A 24307-nucleotide genomic window follows, 5' to 3' on the forward strand; every position below is an offset into this window, starting at 1 on the left:
TGCCGGGAACAACACGGCACCAATTTAATTAGCTTATATCTTCAGTCACCTTATGCGGATATTGCAATAGTACATTCAGATTCACAATAATACTCACCTAATGACTGGCCTCATAAATATATAATTTATTCCGAGCCAGCTAATCTCTGCTGGAATAAATTAATTTCCGCACCCTAGGCTCTCATTAGACACGATTCGACACCACAAGTGTGTCCTTTGAGGGATTATACAAGTTGTCTGTCATAAAATATGAGTAAGTGTTAATAAATGTTGAGAGAGGTTCATATTTCATCACCAGATTTGAAAAGATTTACCTTACATACATACATACATACATACATACATATATAGTCACGTCTATATCCCTTGCGGGGCAAACAGAGCCAACAGTCTTGAAAGGCGGCGTTGGCTCTGCCTACCCCGCAAGGATTATAGGCGTGTCTATATGTATGTATGTATGTAAGGTAAATCTTTTCTAATCTGGTGATGAAGTGAAGAAATGAGGCTTATCAACTTGGGATTCATCTTTAAGGCTTTAGACGGGCTTGCCACCTGTCACTTTACATGAATTTCAATTCTATTAGTAATCCAAACAGTTCAAAATCAAATTTAAATTCAAAATTTTTATTCATTATTATAGGATACTTCATATTGCTTAATAATTTTCAAACTGATCGTAGCCAATCAGTGTTTTCAAGACTTGTTGGTTCTGTCTACCCCGCAAGGGTTATAGACCTGATTATCTGTATGTGTAGGCAACCTTCTTGGTATTCGCCATAGCAACGGTTGCCATGATGTTGTTTATTAGAGATATGTCAAAAATAATTTTTATTGTTAGATGTTCTTAAGATATACGTTGCATAATATAGACATTTTAAACTGATTATTATCTCCTCTTTTCTCCTTCTTTCTCCTGTAGGAATAAATAACTTTAATAACTATACTTCCTACAGTATGTTTGTATGTTAAACAAATGAAGCTACTATCATGTTTCCACTCCAAGGAGCAGCAGTTCGACACCAAATTGACAACATTCATTTATAACCTCAGTTCACAGCAGAATCCGGAATGATGAATGTGTCAAAAACTGATCATTTTTCAATTCCGATTCTATTGTTTTAGTTGTATTTTAGTTGATGTTGGGTTTTGAATCCTATTAACATTATAAATGCGAAAGTTTGTAAGTATGTCAGCATGTATGTTTGTTACTCTTTCACGCAAAAACTACTGAACCCATTATGATGAAATTTGGTGGGTAGGTAGCTGAAGACCCAGAAAATCATATAGGCTTTTTATCCTGGAGTTCCCGCGGGATTGACAGGGTTTCCATGCGGACGAAATTGCGGGCGGCTGGGAACCACACGGCGACTTTTTTTCCTATTATTCTTCTGACGTTAGTCTTGGTAACATCTTCACCTCTCTGGATAGGAACCCCGGGCCTCTTTTACTAACATACTGGATTGAGTGAGACATGTTTTTCCGTCGTATGAAAGTTTTCATGAAATACGTCTGCTAAATTTCATATTATAGCACTTTTAATTTTTTTCATCTTTAAAAATTAAACACCCGTTCACACGTCCTATCCCCAAATCACAGACAAACCCGTGAGGCGTGTTCATATCAATCATCTGTGGTATCATTACACCGCATTTACGAAAGAAGGGTAAGTCACGTGCCGCTACGAACCAAATTATAGTGTTAGAAGCATGGTTGGAGTTGCATTGTTAAATGATTTGTTTGTTGTTAAGCCGTTTTGGAAAATTAAACGTGTTCTACGTTCAGAATTCAAATTCAAAAATTTTATTCATTTTTATGGGACACTTGATAATTGTCATATCTTTCGGTTTCACAACATTGGTTGACGTCAAATAAATTACTGAAAACTATATTACTGCCGCTTCCAATGCGTCAGCCGCTTCCAATGCGTCAGCGCTGAAAAAGCGGTAACAAACTGCACTGCAGAATTTTCTTCAACAACGCCAACTTCAAAACTATCCAAATTTAGAATAGAAATGTTTAGAATTTTGTTATCGAGTGGAATAAATAAAATATGGAATCATCACCACTAAAATCACGCAGAACTTTTATTTGCGCATAAGAAGATTTAAGAAGAAAAGAGTCGTTAAATACAAAATTCGACTTGGCGTACGTATAGAGTAATATAATAAATAATACAGGTTTTTTCGCAAACACGTGAATTATACTTAGTTTTTACCGGAATGAAAAGTATCCTATGACTCTTAATGTATTGTGATAAGGTCGCCTTTTGCTGCTTTGTTTTTAATACATTATTATTGTGAATTTGCTGTAATTTATTGTGATGCAATAAAGAGTTATTGTATTGTATTAATTATCATATATACTTTAAATTTTAAGAATTTTGCTTCAACGCGGGGAGAGACAACAAACAAATTAACTTACTTTCGCATTTTATAGTTGGGATAATAATCAGGTTAGTTTAACTAAAAACCATCATCAAACACAATTTCTAAAGAACTATATCTATTGGGAATATTTCACATAATAAGATAACGACGACCAGGCGTCCATGATCTCTGAGGCGATCCATTTATCACCCTCCTCTCTTTTTGTCCCTTTCTATTCAATACTTTTTGCGTGGAAGATTAAATTTCGCACGTCTAGCTGAGGTCCTAACCATTAATACTATGCGACCAATTTCAAAAGTACCCCCTTACGAGTGGCTCGCAAAGGTATCAGGAGGTCTTCTAAAATTGGTAATGTTCATCCCAGTCATGTCATAGGTTTTATTTCCAACAAGTCTGGTTTCTGTTACGCTGATTATGATTTTTGTGTTTTGGGAATTATTACGAAGGGTTGAATTGATGTTTTGGTAACGTGCTCTCGTTTTGTTTTGTCTGACACTTCTGTTTGTATTGTAATTATATTATTTATCAATATATGTATGTTGAAGACTGCCATGTGGTTTCCGGCGCCAATACAAAAAAGAATGGGACCACTCCATCTCTTTCCCATGGATGTCGTAAAAGGCGACTTAGGGATTGGCTTATAAATTAGGGATTTTTTTAGGCGATGAGCTAGCAACCCGTCACTATTTGAATCTCAATTCTTTCGTTAAGCCAAATAGCTGAACGTGGCCATTCAGTCTTTTCAAGACTGCTACCCCTACAGGCTCTGTCTACCCCGCAAGGGATATAGACGTGACCATATGTATGTATGTATGTATATGTTGAAGAAATTTTAAAATTTCCGTTACTAGTGATGATAGGTGACCATGGGATAATACAGGTGAAAGGCCAGGCTGAAACTACTCGTCTACTTTGAGAATTTAGGTGAAAATTATAAAAATTAAATCACGAATCCACCACTAACTTTTGTTTAAGTTGAATACACGATAACTTAAATAATATGAAAAAAAAAACGGTAGTAATTAAACAGTTATTAAGTAGGTTCATTCAACCTGTGAAAAATCAGCTAGTTATAAATGTCTAAGCCGTAATTTCATCCCTTTATTTACTGTTATTGCAGTTAACTAAACAAACACCAAATCGGGTGTCATCAACACTGCAAATAAAGGCGTACGTTCCCGGACATAATACAAGACAAATTACAAGAAAATCTAACGCCCCTACATTATAAATCAACAAAACTATGGTGAAAACCTAAAGCTCTTTATACAATATTAAATTGCTTGAAATATATCTTTTGCAGTCAACATAACCATTATTACAAGGCAATAAGAGTTATTCTTGAAAATTATATTTGTATTATGAATAATGTCGAAAAATTCTAAATTCAAATGCTTGAAGTAATGACCGTTAAACTTACCATCGTAACTTGGACCGTTACACGCACAGCTATGTACTCATTGAGGGGTAAATTTATACTAGAAATCGTTTCAAAGATGGCCGCCATGTGGCCACGTGTTGGTCACGTGACTGAGAAGAAAATGCAAGCGTTGGTTCGGAATAACGACTTAAATGCCGTCATTAGTGACTTGATTATAGTTTTTTGTTCATTGTTTGTTTCGATAGGATTCGTAATAGATAGGGGTATACCAAATATTTTTTGTGGCTTTGATTATTGCGAGAAATCAAAGAGAATTAATAATCATCTGACTGTCTTTGGAACTAGAATTCAGAAGGAAGATTTTACTATTTATTTTTAGTTTAAATTTCGGTTATTAAAAACATGCTTAATTGAAAACTATAGCTTTTAAAAATTATTTTCAAAATAATTATTGCTGGCTGAAATCAATTGAAATTTTTATTTTATTAACTTCTTATAAAGTTTTTTTCTAAGAAATGTTGCATACATACAAAAATATCATCACATCTATATCCCTTGCGGGAAAGACAGAGCCAACATTATTGTAAGACTACTTAATAGGCCACGTTCAGTCGTGATTCAAATATTGACTATGAAAAGTTGATTCAAAATCAGTTGAGATCAAATTAAAAAATGTTGATAATGCGCAAAATAAAAAAAAAATACTGAGGAATACTGGCTTGTTAATAATTAAGTAATTTGCGACTACTTAAACGGAGTTTTAACTTTCTTTTTAAGTAAGTGATTTTTCGCTCAAAAAATGCATTTTGTTTTTTCTAAATCCCATTAATCTCTTCCCACAGTCAGTGACTAAGTAGAAAGATATTAAATATTTTGACACGTGCCCTTATATTAGCCCTTCAGTGCAAACCAGCGGGCGGTGTGAACCGCACCTTATAAAGGTAAGTGAATTATTAATTATTAATATTTTGTGGTTTATGATTTTAATAGGGTTATTTTTTTGTGTGTAGTCTAATTCGCTTAAGGTTTTATTGGATTAATTTTATGGGACGCTGATACGTGTATGATCTACGTGCGAATAATTTTTCAAAACAATCTATACTAATATTATAAAGCTGAAGAGTTTGTTTGTTTGAACGCCAATGTTGACCATACGAAGAATGAAATGTGGATGAAGCGAAAGAAGTTTGCAGGGATTGTGGCAAGTGCAGTAATTAAATGTTTGCCCACCCCGTCCGTGAAATATGTGTTGGCATAAGTATTTAGCTATACATACATACATACATATACATATGGTCACGTCTTTATCTCTTGCGGGGTAGACAGAGCCGTTAGTCTTGAAAAGACTGATAGGCCACATTCAGCTGTTAGGCTCAATGATAGAATTGAGATTCAAATAGTGACATGTTGCTAGCCCATCGCCTAAAAGAAGAATCCCAAGTTTATAAGCCTATCCCTTAGTCGCTTTTTACGTCGTCCATGGCAAATAGATTTATTTGATTCTATTTTTTTATTGGTGCCGGGAACCACACGGCATCTATGAATCATTTCGTTTGAGTTTCAATTTCCTCCCAATTGATGTACCTACTTACATCTAGACACCCAGTAATTATAATCCCAACTTCGGTACAACACTGTACATCACATTACACAATACGTACGCGAGTAGACACATTTGCATCGATATTAAATGTCCAACGGCCTACGCGGTGCAATCAAGGGATGATTTTACAAGCAAAGAGTATGAAATTTGTGCAGACGATTCGCATTTGTTATACATACTTACAAATGGTGACGTCTATATCTCTTGCGAGGTAGACAGAGCCAATAGTCTTGAAAAGCCACGTTCAGCTATTTGGCTCAATGATAGAATTGAGATTCAAATAGTGACAGGTTGCTAGTCCATCGCCTAAAAAAAGAATCTCAAGTTTGTAAGCCTATACCTTAGTCGCCTTTTACGACATCCATGGGAAAGAGATGGAGTGGTCCTATTCTTTTTTGTATCGGTGCCGGGAACAACACGGCTGTATATTGTTATACTCGTGCTAAGTTCTTATATTGTCTTTCGCCTGGCTTCAGTCCCGGTTGCATCCTCACCACTCTGGAGAGGAGCCCGGGGTGTGCCTTTGACCATGGATCCTGGATTGGGTGAGACAGGTTTTTGCACGAAGCGACTGCCGTCTGACCTCAGCAATTTTTACAGCGGAACTTAACCCGTATTGGTTTGACCATGGTTACACAAACAGCTGCCTGAATGTGCAGGTTTATCCAACTAAATATTATAAATGCAATTTTTGTATGTCAGGATGTCAGTATGGATGTTTGTTACTCTTTCACGCAAAAACTACTGAACCGATTATAATGAAATTTGTTATGTAGGTAGCTGAATAACAAGAATAACATATAGGCTACTTTTTTCCAGGAGATCCCGCGGGACTGATAGGGTTTCCATGCAGACGAAGTCGCGGGCGGCCTCTAGTATAATATAGTATGTAAACTAATGTACATTACTTCTATAATAGTCATTGGTACATAATTGATATGTTTAAGGTTTAAGTAGGAAAATTGCATATTTTTACCAGCATGGCACGCGCGGCGACTTTTTTATCGCGCGATAAACTATCGCTGTCCCGTTTCATGTCATAATAAAAAGCGGAACAGCGATAGTTTGTCGCGCGATGAAAACGACGTCGCGCGTAATATGCGCATAATTGTCTTCTTTTGGTTTCACAACATTGGTTGGCGTCAAATAAATTACCTACTTAAAACTAAGTTTACTGCCGCTTCCAAAGCGTCAGTGCAGAAGAAGCGGTAACAAACTGCACTGCAGCATTTTCTTCAACAACGTCAACTTCACTTGTTCAAATAAGTAGCACCTTTGTACTACAATTACTGTGTTAAATGCTCCTGTATATATGGACATAACATAAATAAATACATAAATGTGTAAATTTCTATGCAATAAAGATATTACAGACAAACAAATAAATAGTTACTCTATGGCCACTCCCGAATATTATTAAGGCTTCACATTTGGGGTCCATTCTGCGTGTTTAAGTGATATTAGACAACGTCTGTCATGATTGATTCCGGCAATTCCGATGCGATGACGGCTGGTACCTCGAATTTCTGGTAATAGGTAGGTTATGTGTCCAGTTAGAGGGTAGAATGCATTAGACGGTGGTGATGGTCATTATTGACGACTTGTTCCACGTTATTGTAACTATACTATCATAATTGTCTGTAGATTCTTTATTATATTACTTTTATTCAACTTATTTCTTCAAATCAAATCAAATCGTTTATTTTATGAACATAGGTTACCACAGGTTGACATTTTATTGTGAAAATGTACACTATGCCCCGCCATTGGGCATACAAAATTAATATTTTAAACTAAATAATAAATATTACTTTGCCTCATATCCATTTAAAAAAAAAAACAAACAAAAATGTTCATGCATGCTCTTTATTACAACATTTTGAAATTTAAATTTAATTAAAAAAAAAAAAATATTTTAATATATTTTAGAAGGCCACTCAATGACTGGAGGTAAGAACCCTTACTGTCGGTGGTCAGGGTTCAAGAGAAAGAAACCTCCTTACAATGGGCCGTGTCTAGAAGTACTGATTTTTGTATCTGACCCATGACCCAACTGCCAAGCGGGAGCCTATCTATACGCGTATTATATTATTATGTTGGTACATATGATTGTTCTCGGGCCGATGGAGACCAGGTTAATTTGGAAGGCTTTCATTAAGCTGAAGCCGACATGAAGAGGCTTGGTACCTTTTTAATTTAAACTAGCTGTGCTCGCGACTTCGTCCGCGTGGAATAGTTATTTTGGGCATCATTGAAGCCCCTCAAGCATAAATAATTTTACCCGATTTTTTTACATTCTCCATTATTTCTTCGCTCCTAATAGTTGCAGCGTGATGTTATCTTCTTTGATAAATGGTCTATTCAACACAAAAATATTTTTTAATTCGAACCAGTAGTTTCTGAGATAAGCGCGTTCAAACAAACAAACAAACTTTTCAGCTTTATAATATTAGTATAGATAGATAATTATTTCATACCTTGATAGATATGACACTCAAAACTTGACAAGTGATATAGCATACCTCTCATATTGCAAATTAAAAATTAAATAAAAAAAATGAGCTGGCGTAATATTATATTTTTTCACCTTTTTAATTAAAAATTGGATAGAGAAATTCCTGAGAATCTATATAAAAATACAAACAAAAACTCATATGAAACAATTACACGGCTGCAGTATATTCATTTCGACAGCCCCGCTGCCAAATCAGCATAACTCGTAAAATGAACAAAAATAACACCACATAACATAGGTTTAATGATGTAACCCGACGCGTCACACTATGACACAACCCCTTCGCGGGTTATTCTGCGTTTTGTGTTTTAAACCCACTCCAAAAATGAAGGAAGAATTCTCAATTGATTGCTGTTTTTGTATGTTGGTCGTGGAGAAAAATAAATATATATGTTAATACTTCTGTAGTACGGTTATATAACAAGTTAAAAGAATATAATAAAACATCTAACTTAAATCAATGAAAAATCAATTTGAGCTTACTTTAAGATAGATTTTTAACCGACTTTAAAAATAGGAAGGTTCTCAACTGCACCGTATTTTTTATAATATTTTTACAATTAACTTTTTCCAATAGAGTTAAAAATGATTAGACGCCTATATAATTTAAAAAAAACAATAATTTTTTTAAGCAAAATATTTTTTAAATTTCTGACATTTGTTTTAACATCAAAAACCTTTCAATAAATCATTAACCATTAAATGGTTAATGGCAATTATAACAATGATTTATTTATCCATACTACATATGGATGTACATATGTATGTAAGTGAATGAATTCACTCAATTAGCCGACTACATTACATTACATACATATAGGTATTGAACGTAATTACATACCATTGATTGATATCCGTACCTGATCTGCCTATTATATTACCATCCGATTAGTTCCTGATTGAATAATGGCCTTAATTTACCTTAATACCTAATAGATATTGGAATGGTTTATTTGGTAATGGCATCTTAGTAATCGAACATATAGTTTTGTGACAGTTCGATATATAATTCATTCATTCAATCTTATGATCATGTCTATAATCCGTGCGGGGTAGACATAGCCAGCAGTCTTGAAAAGACTGAGAGGCGACGTTTAGTTGTCAGGTTTAATGATGAATTGAGACTGAATTATTGAAATTAAATTCTAATACCATTACTAAAAGATTTTTTTATGAATATGTGTAATAGAATCTAATGATTTGTGCGTTGTATTCAACAAATTATAATTTTTAAAAAATATTTTCTATATTAGAAATCACGTTATAAGGATATTTCTTAACTATAAAAAATTAGGCGATTTTTTACAGTTATTTACGACTAAGGGATACGTGACCTTTCAGTCTTTAAGACTGTTAGCTCTGTCTATCTCACAAAGGATAAAGACTTGACTATATAAATATATGTATGTATATACTATTAGATACAATTATGATATGTAAAATTTTAATGTGTCCATCACGGAAAATTAAAATTAAAAAACAAAAATAACGATCAAGAATAACCCTACACCGCAACTGTCCCCAGAACCAAAAAAACAATATGTAACAAATTTGTTTTTCAATTTCGCACCAATTTTGCATACAGTCCCCGACACCGCCGAGTGAGAGCGGTATTGTGTTTTTTTACGACGCGTAAATTTTTTTATTTTTTTTTTCTATTTTTTTTTCAACTTTTATTGGCGTCGCAAGGTGGAAATGAAAAGAGGTTTTTCGCCATAATGTCGGGTGTATTGTCGTCGGAATTTGCTAATAACACCATGGGATTTGATTCATTTTTTTACGACTCACTTTTTCGTGTTATTGTAATGCCGCACTGAACTTTATATCGCCTATGTTTTTCTTTTTCTATTGTACGGTTATTGAAATCGGTTATTATGAAGTTTTATAAAATATTTTTGATATACAAAATTATTTTTTTATACATTTGTGTACGCTTACTTGACACAGATTGGACTATTTAGTGCATTCACAAGTCGATATAATTATTTAATATTTTTTTTTTAATTCTTACGAAAGTTGAGTTTAAATTAAATATAACTAGGGGCCGCCCGCGACTTTGTCCGCATGGAAATCCTATCAATCCCGCGGGAACTCCGGGATAGAAAGTAGCCTATATGTTATTCTGGGTCTTCAGCTACCTACATACCAAATTTCATCGTAATCGGTTCAGTAGTTTTTGCGAGAAAGAGTAACAAACATCCATACTGACATCCTGACATACTCACAAACTTTTGCATTTATAATATTAGTAGGATTTTCCGATCAACGAATCTATTGACAAATCAGCCAATAGAAAGCAAATGACTGCATGCAAACCCCATATAATTCATCTCAATAATCACTCCATAAATAACAATATATTATTGAAATCGCATGATCGATGTTCGCTACCTTGTCTAAATGCAAATGTGGGTAGTTCGCGGCTGCCAAAAATCTGAATTTCAAATTTATTTGTTTATTTTTTCGATATGGCAACTAATAGTGCGTACACGGTTCAAATATTGCGTATGCAAAAATTTCGATTATTCAGTTGTGCGATTTTGCATTCTGGTACAGTCGGCCTGATAAACGTTGAGGATATTTTTTTTTATTTCCTTTATTCTCATCCATACCTATCCACTGTTTTAATAATAATTAAATTTGTCAGATAAGTATCAGTTTTAAAAATATTATATAAAAAATATACAATAATTTTTACTTAATAAAACATGTGCATTTTTCGTTCGATATTTATTTAAAATTTTATTGCAGAAAATAAAATGTACTAAAGTAAGACTATTTATGTTTAATGTCAAAAATTAATAAACAATTGTCACACAAATATTTTGATCTTTTTAATATTCTCTTTCACATTACATTATTACTGATTTAACTTAACCCGTTAGTGCTTGCATTCATTTATGTAAAGGACTGTACCATCGAAAGTATTTGATTGATTCTGATTTTATTTTAGATTGACGAATTGCTTGGCTTATTAGCATTTTTTGATAGTTAACAATGTAAGGGATATCAATAGAAATAGTTAAGTATGAAATGATTGAGACAAATTATCAAGTTCCTTTATTTTATTTTAGAGACAACCAATAATTATCCTATTATTGGTATTAAAAATTCTCCCTTGCTTACCAAATACATACATACGTACATAATATCAAGTTTATATCCCTTGCGGGGTAGGCAGAGCCAACAGTATCGAGAAGACCAACATCCAACAGGCCACGTTCAGCTGTTTAGTGATAGAGTTGAAATCCAAATAGTGACAGGTTGTCAGCCCATCGTCTTAAAAAAATTCGAAGTTTATAAGCCTATCCTTTAGTCGCTTTTTACACATCCATGGAAAATAGAGTGGTCCAATTTTTTTTCAATTGGTGCCGGGAACCACACGGCACACGGTTTTATGTATGTATGTTTTTATGTCAGTTTTTGTGACTTGTCCAACCTAGTTTTATTCATGTGGCTTCTGAGTTATAAGTCCACTGACTCACTGACTCACATCTCATGTCATCCGTAGCAACGAGTCATGATTTTAATGTTTAACCCCTAATTTATTTTTTAGTTCTTACGTTCAAATCTATGGGAACAGTTAATTACTTACCCTCGGTGTGAAACTCGACTATCTTATAGATAAAAACACCCCATGAATATGCGCACGCACACATTTTTTTTTGTGCTCTTGCGTTTGTGTGAAATGTGTGTTTAATCTTCAAATTGAAATTTCATCGCATCATTTAAACGATTAATAGAATACCTGCTGAGTTTATACTCGTTCTCACGATAATTTCTTTCAATATAAATCTATTATCCATATCACGTCTATATCCCTTGCGGGGTAGCCAGAGCCTTGAAAGGATCTTGAAAAGACTTCAAATTCAGAAATTTATTCAATTATATGGAAAACTTCATATCACTTAATGATTGTCATATCTTTTGGTTTCACAACATTGGTTGACGTCAAATAAATTACTTAAAACTAAGTTTACTGCCGCTTCTAAAACTTCAGTGCAGAAGAAGCGGTAACAAACTGCACTGCAGCATTTTCGTAAACAACGTCAACTTCAGACTGAAAGATAGATAGATAAACTCTTTATTGCACCATAAGAAAAAGAAAAACAGAAAAAAAAACACAGGTAGTCAATGAGGTACAAAGGCGGACTTATCGCTGAAGCAATCTCTTCCAGTCAACCTTAGGGTGGGAGGAAATTAAAAATAATAAGGCGATTGGCGCAGTACATATAAAATAAAACGCAGAATATAAATATACCTAAACCTAATATAAATACATACTACATTGAATACCTACATAAATAATAACTTACAAAATATGTCCCTACAAATGAAATACATAATTATGACAACCTACAAATACATATATACATGATATAATATAAATTTGGAAAGTGTAGAAAGATAGTGAGACTTAACTTGATTTTTGACACTGCCTATAGTCTGGGCTTTTCGAATGTGAACAGGAAGGCATTCCACAGGCGGATAGCCAGCACAGTGAAGGAGTGAGAAAAGAATTTAGTATGGAAAACAGGCAATCTAAGTCGGAGAGAAACCGTACTACGCAATGCACGTGTGGTGTCTTGAGCATCGCTGTAAAAACAGAAACGCTCCCTTAAGTAAGGTGGAAAACAAGGCGACTAAGGGATAGGCTTACGAACTTGGGATTCTTTTTAAACCGTTGGGTTAGTAACCTGTCGGCTCTGTTGGCTCTGTCTACCCCGCAAGGGATATAAACGTGACCATATGTATGTATGTATAGGAATATATGTATACTCTTACAGCATACATACGTGATATGTGTATTTGTGCGCTGATGTCAATTTTATTTATAGAATAAATGTTTCTGTTAAAGACAGTATTCAGACTTTACTGCAGCTTTTCAAAGAATTATTATAGTAGTGTATTTACTATACTATAAATTCTAATAACATTGTTATTTATACTGTAATAATCTACAATGGGATGTTTGTTTGTAGTAACATATGTTTATGTCCCAATAATTAGTGAAGGACTAATTTAAACCGATTTATTGTTAGGGGAGAATGAAAAAGGGAATTCCAGGAATTCAAATTTTGTGTCGAATATAAAAAAAAAGATAAAATGGAATAAGGGAAATACGCAAACGCAATAGTTGAAGGAAAAAAAAAATTAAATATTTATATTAGTTCTTTCAATTTCAAATTTTGCAAGTATAGAAATTGCATTTTCAAGCAGTCATTCCTATTATTTTGCTTTTAGTTCTTTTTTTTAAGAGGCGAGGCATACTGCGCTTTTTTAAAATCGGTTTAGTTGTCCAAAATAAATTGTCTAATCTGATAATTGAATTTGATAGTTGGTTTGCTATTAATGGATAAACCTAGTGTATGTATGCTGTTTCTCTTCCCTCGCATTGGTAAAAGTCAATTAAAGGATAAGGTTTATCAACTAAGAATTTTTCTTTTGCATCGCCCAAAGGTTAGCAACCTGATATCTATCTATCTTTGCATCGCAATTTCATCACAAGGCCGTTAGTTAAGCCTGGCTTTTTGATGTGATTGTTTGGCTCTAACTAGCCCGTAAACAAATAGATAAAAATCTCTTCTCTCGTTCTCAAATTGTTAAGAAAAAACAACATTTTCTCAACTTGAAAACTTCAACTTCCACCGCAATAGTACTTCAAGTTACTATTAAGTTAACTGCGTAACTTACCAGTATAATATTGGTCTAAGTTGTAAAAGACATCTAAGTTAGATGGATGGTGCTTAGATACCATATGAGTTTGAAACTTGGGCGCCATTTTTAAAATATCACTTTATAAAATTGCCTTGAAGTTTTAATAGATTTATTGTTTTACTAGCTCACCCTTTCGGCTTTGCCCTTCCAGGATACATCGTAGTACAAAACTTGCTACAGTTATGCACATTAGTTTGATTGCTAACCGATTCTCTTTCGTTTAGAAAAATATCATTAGGGATCCTTTACATTCAGGCAACTGGATGTGTAACCATAATTCAAGAAGAGTTAGATTCCTCTACTATAAAGATGCGGAGGTCCATTACATTTACCATTGATCCAATACGGGTTAGGTTTACCTGTAAAGGATGCGTCAGAGGTCAGATGGGAGTCGCACCGTGTGAAAACCTGACTCACTAAATCTAGAATCCATGGTCAAAGGCATACCCCGGGCTCCTCTCCAGAGAAGTGAGGATGCAACCGGGACTAAAGTCAGGAGGAAGAAAGATGCAGAGGTAGACGGGGATAGTTTCATTCTTAACTTACTAATTACTAACTGACCAATGCAGGATTGTGGTCTTAGGTCTCAATAAGTATTTGATTTATCCTAATATAAAATTTGTTCTAAGGTGAGACAGAGGATCATCATTATGTATTTAATTCAGTTGTCTGAATGCTTTCTCATAAAGTTTGATAGAACTTTCACTCACTTACTGGATTAAAACTCGGCAGAGAGTCATTGTTTCAACTTGGGATTCTTCTTTTAGGCTATGGGCTAGCAACCTGTCACTATTTGAAACTTAATTTTATCATTAGGTAATCTTATTTGTATCTTTTCTCTGGGTGAAGTTTTATACACGATTTACAGGTAACCTGGAAGGGATTGCTTTTACTAATAAAGTCGCCTTTTGCTGCTATGTTTTTAGTAAATGATTGTGTATTTGCTGTATATTATTGTATTGTATTAAGCTAAACAGCTAAATGGGACCTGTCAATCAGATTGATGGCTCTGTCTATCCCGCGAGGGATATAGACGCGATTATATATATATATATGTACATATATTTTCTGCTTTTAGGCGATGGGCTAGCAACCTGATACTATTCGAATCTCAATTCTATCATTATTTCCGTAGTAAATAGGTTATATCAGACAAAATACATTTTATTTATAAAAAAGTATATTTTCAAATAAAGATATTTAAACAGACGTAATAATTGGCAGTTTCAAAAAATAATAAAAAAGATTACACAATTTATAAAATAAAAATAAAAAACGCACGTGAAATGCTGACAGATTATATGAAAATTATAACTAGGGCATATTAACTAAAAAAATCTTATAGCTAAAATATACAGGCCATTTTTTTAATGTAATTTACATCACATTTTTTTTATTATACAAAATAAATCTACAAACACAAAGTACCTAAAAATAAAGATATAAATTGTTTTTATTGAATTTTCAATCGAAGTTAAGAAAGACTTGGTAGTGAGACTTACATATCTATCAGTTTATAATTATATTGCTTACGGTTCCTTTATTTATAAATGTCGTTATAATATTTTGTTATATGCAATAAGCTTTTTACATTTGTATACAAGACTCAAATCCAGAAACGAAAATTTAAATTTAATTAAATGTTCTACTTTCAGAAAAATTTTACCTTTTATTTTTTAATACTGTAAAAAAGTTATCTGTATTGAGCCGTATATACAAATGTAATTTTTTTGTTTATGTCAAGCATTAATTTCATTATGGAAATTTAGAAAATTTTCACTACAAGTTACATTAAGCATACCAATTTTAATTTATGTACAAAACTCTTAAATGCATCGCACGTTTCTATTCACCATTTTGTGTTCACAAAATTTAAACTATTCACAATTCTCCATTTATTTCCACGATCATGTTTAACATTTTGTTCACACAAAGCAACAAATAATTTCTAGGCAATTAAGAGTTCCCAAGAGATCATTAGGAAAACTTCTTTTTATTTAACCATTTTCTTAAATAAATACAATATCACATTTGAACACATGCTTCTATGTATTTTGTAACACCTTAAATTAAACCACTATAACATATTAATTAAATAAAATGGTATTAAAAAAATCTCATAAACACGTTGATCCCAAAATAATTTGTTCCCAATGTAATTTACTGTTACATTTTAATTTATATTTTGATACATTCAAAATATACATTAAAAAAATCAGTTCAATAACATCATGTACCCTTTTTTCTTATATAAAAAGAGTATAAATAAATGCGAAATTATTGATTTGAAAATAATTCAAATTAGGAATCACCAGACGCGAATGCTTCGAAACGTAGTGAAAGATATCGTGGTTGAAATAAAAAGCATTAACTAAATAGAACTCCCAATTATAAAAAAAAAGAAATAGTATTTCTTTTATACTGTAATATTTAAATTATGAAGTTTTAGAACCCTTCCACTGCGTTCCGAAGCATGATTTAATATTTGAAGCCTCGGAACTTAATTTATGAGTAACCAACTAGCTTGAAACTATGGAGTATTAGTACTATTGTAAATGTATTAATTGGAATAATCTTTATTCCTATGTACCAGCTATTATAGTCACATACCTTGCTTGATACCAAAGCCTTTAAAGACCTATTTGGAAGCAAACTTTCATCATGGTGGAGTCTTTTCAGTTTTATAATTTTATTATTAAAGTAGCGTTACGAAGTGTAATATGTATGTAAGTGTAAAATTAAAACCAATCAATTTTTATTTTTATTTTTGTTGTCAGTTATTTTAGAATGATCCAGGGGAAAACGCTGACAAATTTTAATACATACACACAGTAGTAGTACATACATACATCTTGAAAAGAGCCAACAGTCTTGAAAATACTAATAGGCCACTTTCCTGTTAGGCATGATAATAGAATTGAGATTCAAATTTTAATTTATAAATAAATACCAATCATAAAACTGAAATAACTGGCCACCCATCATTCTTAATTAAATTATTTACAATTACGTAATCATAATATTAAAATATACGATCTCTGATAAAACTCTCCACTTAACAACTTGGCACGAACCTATCCAAATCGCCCACTCATAAATACGTTACAATTCTAAAATAAACATTTTCATTACACAAAAATTAAAAATGAGATCAATCGATGATAAATTTTAGGCTGCTCTCTTTGGAACAATTCGCGGGAAAAATGGACTTTATTTCGCTTCAAATAAAATCTATTTTATATGTCTATACACTTTCAAAACTGGTCTTTTTTTTTACAAAATATTTTTATAGGACATTTCACTACTAAAATAGCACTTTTAAATGTATGCATTTCAATATAACTATGGATATATTTCAACACCAAAAGCGGAATGTAAAATTGACATTTGAATTATCATAAAAAATATTTTATTATTATAATTATGAATAAACAGAATCACCATTTTGAAGTATTTTGTAATCATGAAATGTATCGTCTCGTTTAAAATTACTTAGAAATGGTGATGATATAATACCGATTATTTATATCTTATATTTTAATTAACTTGTTTTGTAATAACAATACAAACAGTAGTTCCTTTTAAAAAACATCTTAAATTACAATGCAGTTTTACAAATTTGAAGAAAATTGTGTTGTAATAGTTTCATTTCGTTTTTTTTTTTGGTTTATTTAATTACATTCGGAAAACAAACTTTTATAAATCATTTATCGAAATACAATATTTGCCATGCAACGTCTTAATTAAATATATATAAAATATATCTACAATGTGCGTTCACAGACGTTAACACAACCACACTTATCAAAAAGCCATGATTGTTCACGTCTTTGTAAAATGGTTATACAAAATTTACAATTCATTATTATTATAGTGAATGAAATAATGTTTTGAAATTCTTTTAATTACTTTTTATATACTCATAAACTTTGAAATACAGAAAAGTTGAAACTGTCATAAATTCTGAATTTCCAAATAGTCTAATTTAAAAAAATTAATTTAGTAATTATTCTGAGAATTATTTTTTTGGATACCTATTCAAAAAATATGTCTCAAATACATATTTGTGCACATGCATTGCGTGTGCAATAAATTTACTATATGTAATAATATAAACGTAAGCTTGACGCATTTTTACTAATAATTTTAATAATGTGACAAAACTTCAATTGACTAACTCACATAATGACTATTAAACCGATAAGTTTAATCAATTTGCAACTAAAAACTCTATGAGTGAGTAATTTATTGTTTTACATTTAATTTTACCACTATTTCATTCACTATATACAATATATTATAATACACGTGACATTTAGAATAACCCGGACATTATTCTTCGCACGCTTTACATTACTCGTTAGCTTCAGTTCTGATCAATGTTTATATTAATTCACCGTTTATTGGACAGCAGCTTCCAGCCTAACATGAAGAGGACGACCGTGCAGATGGAGCCTGGTAGCTTGTCTTTGATGATTGATGAGATGGAACCCTCGGACTTTTCTGAACTTGTTGGACTCGTTACAGCATCAGTCTGAAAAGACGAGAAAAAAAAATGCAATAACCATATTTTGATAAACCACATTTAACCTTTTTTTTTTTAATTTGGTAAATTTATTAAGAACTGTAATAATCACATTTTATTAACATAATATTATTAATTAGTAAACATTATTTAATTTTGAAAGAAAAAATATATTTATTGTTTCTTCTTGTAGAGGCATTTTCAATTATAAAGGTTGGCAATTATAATAGGTACTTTGAAAGCTTGTGATAGTGACTTAGTTTATTTATTTCCCTATTTTTTTTTTAAATGAAATTAAATACCATGTGGTCCCATCACCAAAACAATATGACGACTCTATCTTTTTCCCATGAATGTCGTACAGGGTGACTAAGGGATAAGTTTTTAAACGCGATGGGCCAGCGACCTGTCACTATTTGACTCTCAATTACGCAAGCCAAATTAAGCCTTACAGCCGAACGTGACCTGTCGGTCTTTTAAGACCGCTGGCTCTATCTACCCCCCAAGGAATAAAGACGAGCTTTTATGAATGAATGAATAAATTAAATTGAAAATAAGTAATACAGATAAGCATAGATTGGTCTATAGCAGTCATACTTCCGTTTATAACTTAAACGTCAATATCAAAAATAAAATAAAATAATGCAATAATAGTAGTTTCAATAGCGTGTTTCATTGTACTAAAGCGTTATTGACCGGGAATCGAAGCAGTATAACGCGACCATAACACTTGCACGCTTGCACCCCACTATAAAAATACCATTCAAATTATCCGTACTATAAAATGGGCAAGTGTATCACTCACTTGAATTGCCAACAACTGTGTTTTATATGTCTCGATACGATAAAATTAATTTAATATCGATAATAAAAGTATTTAAACAATATTAAGACCGAACGTTAAAATGTTAAAAAGAAATTAAAAATAAATTATGCCCAATATGGTTGACTGGTAGATAATGCTTCTAGCATTAAGTCCGCCAATTGTGCTATACTTTTTGTATTTTGTGCAATGAATAAGTAAATAAATAAAATAGTTTTTTTTTCCGACATTTTAAAACTTAATACAAAGCTGCCTGTCATATTTTATAAAAATGTAAGTCTTTATAACTCAGGATAAGTTATTAATTTTAAGACTTAATTTTTCATATAATTTCATTTGACTTTTATATGAAATGTAAATTAATACTATACTTTCCCTTAAGACAACTTGCACGATTTTTTCCTAGAAAATCGAATGAGAACAAATCGAATCGGAATCGGATTGTATAAAAACAGAGAACCAACTCCATACTAAACTTTACGAGGGCATTGTTTTATTAATATCTATAAAAAGTGCTTCCAAGTACTTCACTTTAGCTAGAATCTTCTTATAGCCTTAGTATTTACAGTCTTAATGGATGTGCTAAGTTTATTGTTCTTATGACTTACTTTTGTTTTGTTTATTGTATTGTTATAGTTAAAAGTTAAACCCGATACGAAACAATAAAGGAATGTAATTATTTCCTTCTGGTAATAGCTTTCGTTAATGTTTCTTTGTTATTTTATTTTTTTTAAAGATGGTGTTTTGTAGTATTTTGTGCCTTTAAAAAACACATGGTGTAACTCTTATTACTTTTATTACATTTAAATTTCTTTTGACTTCCTGAAATTACCTAATTTTTTAAAACAGGTCTTTTATTATTTATTTTACAAACTTGCGTACATTTTTTAAATAAGTAAATCCGTAGTTCGTCCGTCGATAGAACTTTAAAATCAGTAAAAAATTAAAAGACATTATAAAAAATGTTTTTTATTTTTTACTGATTTTAAAGTTCTGTGAAGTTTTAAAAACACATAGCTTTAATCAACTAAGCTGAAACAAACCAAATATCACCCACGCAATAAACAATACCAAACGATCTCAATTCTTAATCTCCTTTTACAAAATAAGCCCTCAATCCGAGCAAATAAGACATTCAAATTAACATCCTACGTCTCTCAATCAGAGATGAAATTCCCTTGTCTCCAAATCCCTAAAAGGAAATTGGTAGGAAACTAATTTATTTTTTTATTTACTCCTTGTGAAATGTATGTAAATGATTCCTTGCAATTGATGCTTCTTATCAGGTGGGTTTTCTGTCTCTCTTTTTCTTGATACGATTTGTATATTTGCATTTCATTTTCCTCCTTAATAATGGAAGCAATTTGTTGGTAGCAAATTCAATTTGTAAAATAAAATTAGGGCATAATAAAATTATACAGATTTTGCGAGGTACGTATAATGTGGGTTATTTGAGGGTTTAAATTATGTTCAAGGGGAGTCTTATAAGCTCTTTTGTACTTATTTGTAATCTACTTAGTAACATGTCAATGATTAAACCGTTTTCTGAACAGATATTATAAAAGATTAGGATTTGTTGTTTTACCGTCAAAGTAAAATGAAATTTTCATAGTAGGGATTATTCTATATCTGTATACATATTTTATTCTAACAAAATTTTTACCTACTAAATATTAATCTAATATGTTAAATGTCAATATTTTGAAATTAACCTTTGTGTTTTCATACACCTGTTTAAATTTAAATAGATAGTTTACTTTCGTAGCAAATGAATACTTAAGAAATAAATTAAAATTATAATTTTAACATATTTTATTTATTTATTTATATTTTTAATGTACTACATCAAGGGGAAAAAATACAACTGGAACTGAATCTAAGGAGAAACTTAGTAAAAGGGCACTACTTATTTCTAAAGAAATTTCTTTCAGTAGGCCCACGACAGAAAAATGTAAAGAAATCCATTGAATTACTTGTACATAAATAATTACCAAGGTACAAACTTACATAAACTTACTGACACTTAAAACTATTCTTTATTTTGGAATTTTTCAAAAATAATCTTTCAACAAAAGTTATAAATTAAAAAAATACTCAATTTTTTTGTAAAATAAAAATACATACCACATCGCATCGCTGTGTAACCAAACGAAAAGTCTCACAAAATGAGTTTTATTAATACGAATTGCGTTTGTTCATAAAAGGGATCATTGATGTCTGCGAAGATCCGAAAGGGTGTATTAAATTTTGTAAAGGCACGTTCTTATTAAACTCTCATCTTGTGAAAGTATTTCATAATTTTTATTTTTGTACACAAACTTTGTGATGAATATTAAATTTGGATAATTGAAATGTCCAAATTTTTTGAGAGTTTTCAGTAGGTACATATATGGTTATCAATTATAGGTCCTAATTTCGAGAGGGAAATAACCGATATAAAAGTGAATAGAAAAGGGAATGGCGAGATGGTTTGGTCATGTTGAGAGGATGAATGAAAGCAGGTTTTATAAGCTAACAAAGGAAGAACATGTGAAATATGAATATGAAAAACATGTGGCGTTATGCCTATATCCATTGCGGGGTAGATAGAGCAAAAAGCCTTGAACTAATAGGCCACAGTCAGTTGTTTGGCTAAATGATAGAATCAAGATTCAAATAGTGACAGGTTGCTAGCCCGTCGCCTAAAAGAAGAATCCCAAGTTCATAGGTCACCACTTAGTCGTCTTTTACGACATCCATGGGAAAGAGATGGAGTGGACCTGTTCTTTTTTCTATTGGTGCCGGAAACCACCTTTCTTTGTTAATTGGATTCGTTGTGAATACAAAAATATTAAAAATATCAGTTGCCGTGTGGTTCTCGACGGCTGGCTCTGTCTACCCCGCACAGAGCCAACAGTCCTTAAAATAATAATAAGCCACGATATAGCTTAATGATATAATTGAGATTCAAATAGTGACAGGTTGCTAGCCCATTGAATAAAAGAAGAATCCCAGGTTTAGAAGCCTTATGAAGCATATCCCTTAGTCGCCTTTTACATCATTCATAGGAAAGAGAAAAAGTGGTCCACACGGCACATAGAAGCTCTTTTTCTCGCAAACACGACGTAGATATTCCAACTACAGATAATGAAACGACAATGTAAGTTGATATTGTCGCTGCAATAAACTTTTATTGATATCAATATAGAAATGAAACTATTTACAGCTGTATATCATAAACTATGAACACGGCGCATCGTTTTGTCGATATTGAAAAGTCAAATGATGTTTGTAACTATGCTTCATTCATTCATTCATAAAATCACGTCTTTATGCCTCGCAGGGTAGACAGAGCCAGCAGTCTTGAAAAACTGATTTATTTACATTTTTACTAAACAAAACGTAAATATAAAAAATATGATGATTGATGCTAAAATAAAAATCATATATACTACTCTGTCAAGAAAGTAGCGGGAAAAGATCAATAATACACAAACTGTTTGTTATTCATCCAAATTTATTTTATCACCTTCAAAATATGCTCCTTTAGAAACGATACACTTACGCCAACGAATAATCCAATCATCAAAACATTTTTTAAACGCTGTTTCCGGAATTGAGGTCAGTTCTCGCCGCGAATTCTCTTTTATGTCTTCAACCGATTGAAAACGGGTGCCACGAAGTGGTAATTTGAGTTTAGGAAAAAGAAAAAAGTCAGCTGGAGCCATATCTGGTGAATATGGTGGTTGCTCGATGGTATTTGTTGAGTGTTTGGTTAAAAATTCGTTCACAATGATGGCCTTGTGCGAAGGTGCATTATCATGGTGCAAAATCTAAGAATTTTCTTTCCACAAATCTGGCCTTTTTCGTCGGATTTGCTCTCTTAAACGCCGCATAACACTCAAATAATATTCCTTATTTACCGTTTGACCTTCCGGCAAGAATTCCGAGTGCACAACACCGCGATAGTCAAAGAAAACAGTCAACATGACTTTGACTTTTGAACGACTTTGGCGTGGTTTTTTCGGTTTCGGTTCAGTTGGAAGGCGCCACTCCGAAGCTTGTTGACTAGTTTGCATGTCAAACTCGTAAACCCACGTCTCGTCACCAGTAACAATGCGTTTCATGAATGTTGGGTCGGAATTGACTCGTTCTAGCATGTCCTCAGCGACTCTCATGCGATTGAGTTTTTGAAAAAAATTCAGGTCTTTTGGGACTAGCCGAGCGGCAACATGTTTCATACCCGAATTATTAGTTAAAATGGTACGGATCGACTCGTGGGATACAGAAAGTTCGGTGGCTATCTCTCTCAAAGTTGAATGAGGATTTTCAGTCACTATTTCCTTCACTTTTGCGATGTTAACTTCAGTTGCAGACGTTGATGGCCTACCAGAGCGAGGCAAATCTTCCATCACATCTCGACCGCTTTTGAACGCTTTGTACCACTCATAAGCACGAGTTTTTGATAAAGTCGATTCACCGTAAGCCTTCTGTAACATTTTCAGTGACTCCGAACACGATATTCCATTGGCAATGCAAAATTTAAGACAAACTCTTTGTTCGATGTTTTTATCCATTATAAAATTAGCAATACACACTAGATATGATATAACTAAAAATAGCACTGTATTTAATGTAAACAACAGATGCAACTCAAACTCCGCGCCAAAATGGAAAACAGTTGTGCCAATCTAACAACAACAAAAAAAAACAAAAATTTGAATTTGGAACCATAAATAAATAATCCATTCCCGATACTTTTCTGACTGAATGTACATACACATACATACATACATACATATGTTCACGTCTATATCCCATGCGGGGGAAGACAGAGCCAACAGTCTTGAGGACTAGAGACTAAATGGCCACGTTCACCTATTTGGCTTAATAATAGAATTGAGATTCAAATAGTGACAGGTTGCTAGCCCATCGCCTAAAAGAAGAATCCCAAGTTTATAAGCCTATCCCTTAGCCTCCTTTTACGACATCCATGGGAAAGAGATGGAGTGGTCCTATTATTTTTTGTATTGATGCCGGGAACCTCACTGCATCATATATACATCGGGAAAAATATTATATGACTATTCACTACAGTAAAAGGCAAAGAATTGAACTGAAACTTCTGTTAAGAGATATTAAATCAACAAAGTCTAACTTCATACATTGACGATTGTAATCGTCCATAAAGTGAAGTGCCAAGTCTTAGGTACGCTAGATTTTATCTATATCATTGAAATGCTTTATTGCAAGACTATGAATGCAATATCCTTTAAACAGCTCGACCGTTTGAAAAATATTACCCGTTCTAAAATCAAACGTTGTTGACAAAGTTGTAGTAGAGGCTATAGATAGTTTGCCTCTCGTAAAAGACCA

At 32.5% G+C, this 24307-nt stretch overlaps 1 protein-coding gene across 1 annotated transcript in view; it reads right to left on the reverse strand.

Moving 5' to 3' along the window:
• Positions 1-17738: 17738 nt before the first annotated feature.
• LOC106131698 (uncharacterized) overlaps positions 17739-24307 on the reverse strand; it is a 113418-nt gene continuing 106849 nt past the window's right edge. The window contains exon 3 of the mRNA XM_013330871.2: positions 17739-18138. Coding sequence (XP_013186325.1) covers positions 17998-18138 — 141 coding nt within the window. The 3' untranslated portion in view covers positions 17739-17997. The remainder of the gene's footprint in view (positions 18139-24307) is intronic.

Source organism: Amyelois transitella, chromosome 20, assembly GCF_032362555.1.
Source record: "Amyelois transitella isolate CPQ chromosome 20, ilAmyTran1.1, whole genome shotgun sequence".
NCBI lineage: Eukaryota > Metazoa > Arthropoda > Insecta > Lepidoptera > Pyralidae > Amyelois > Amyelois transitella.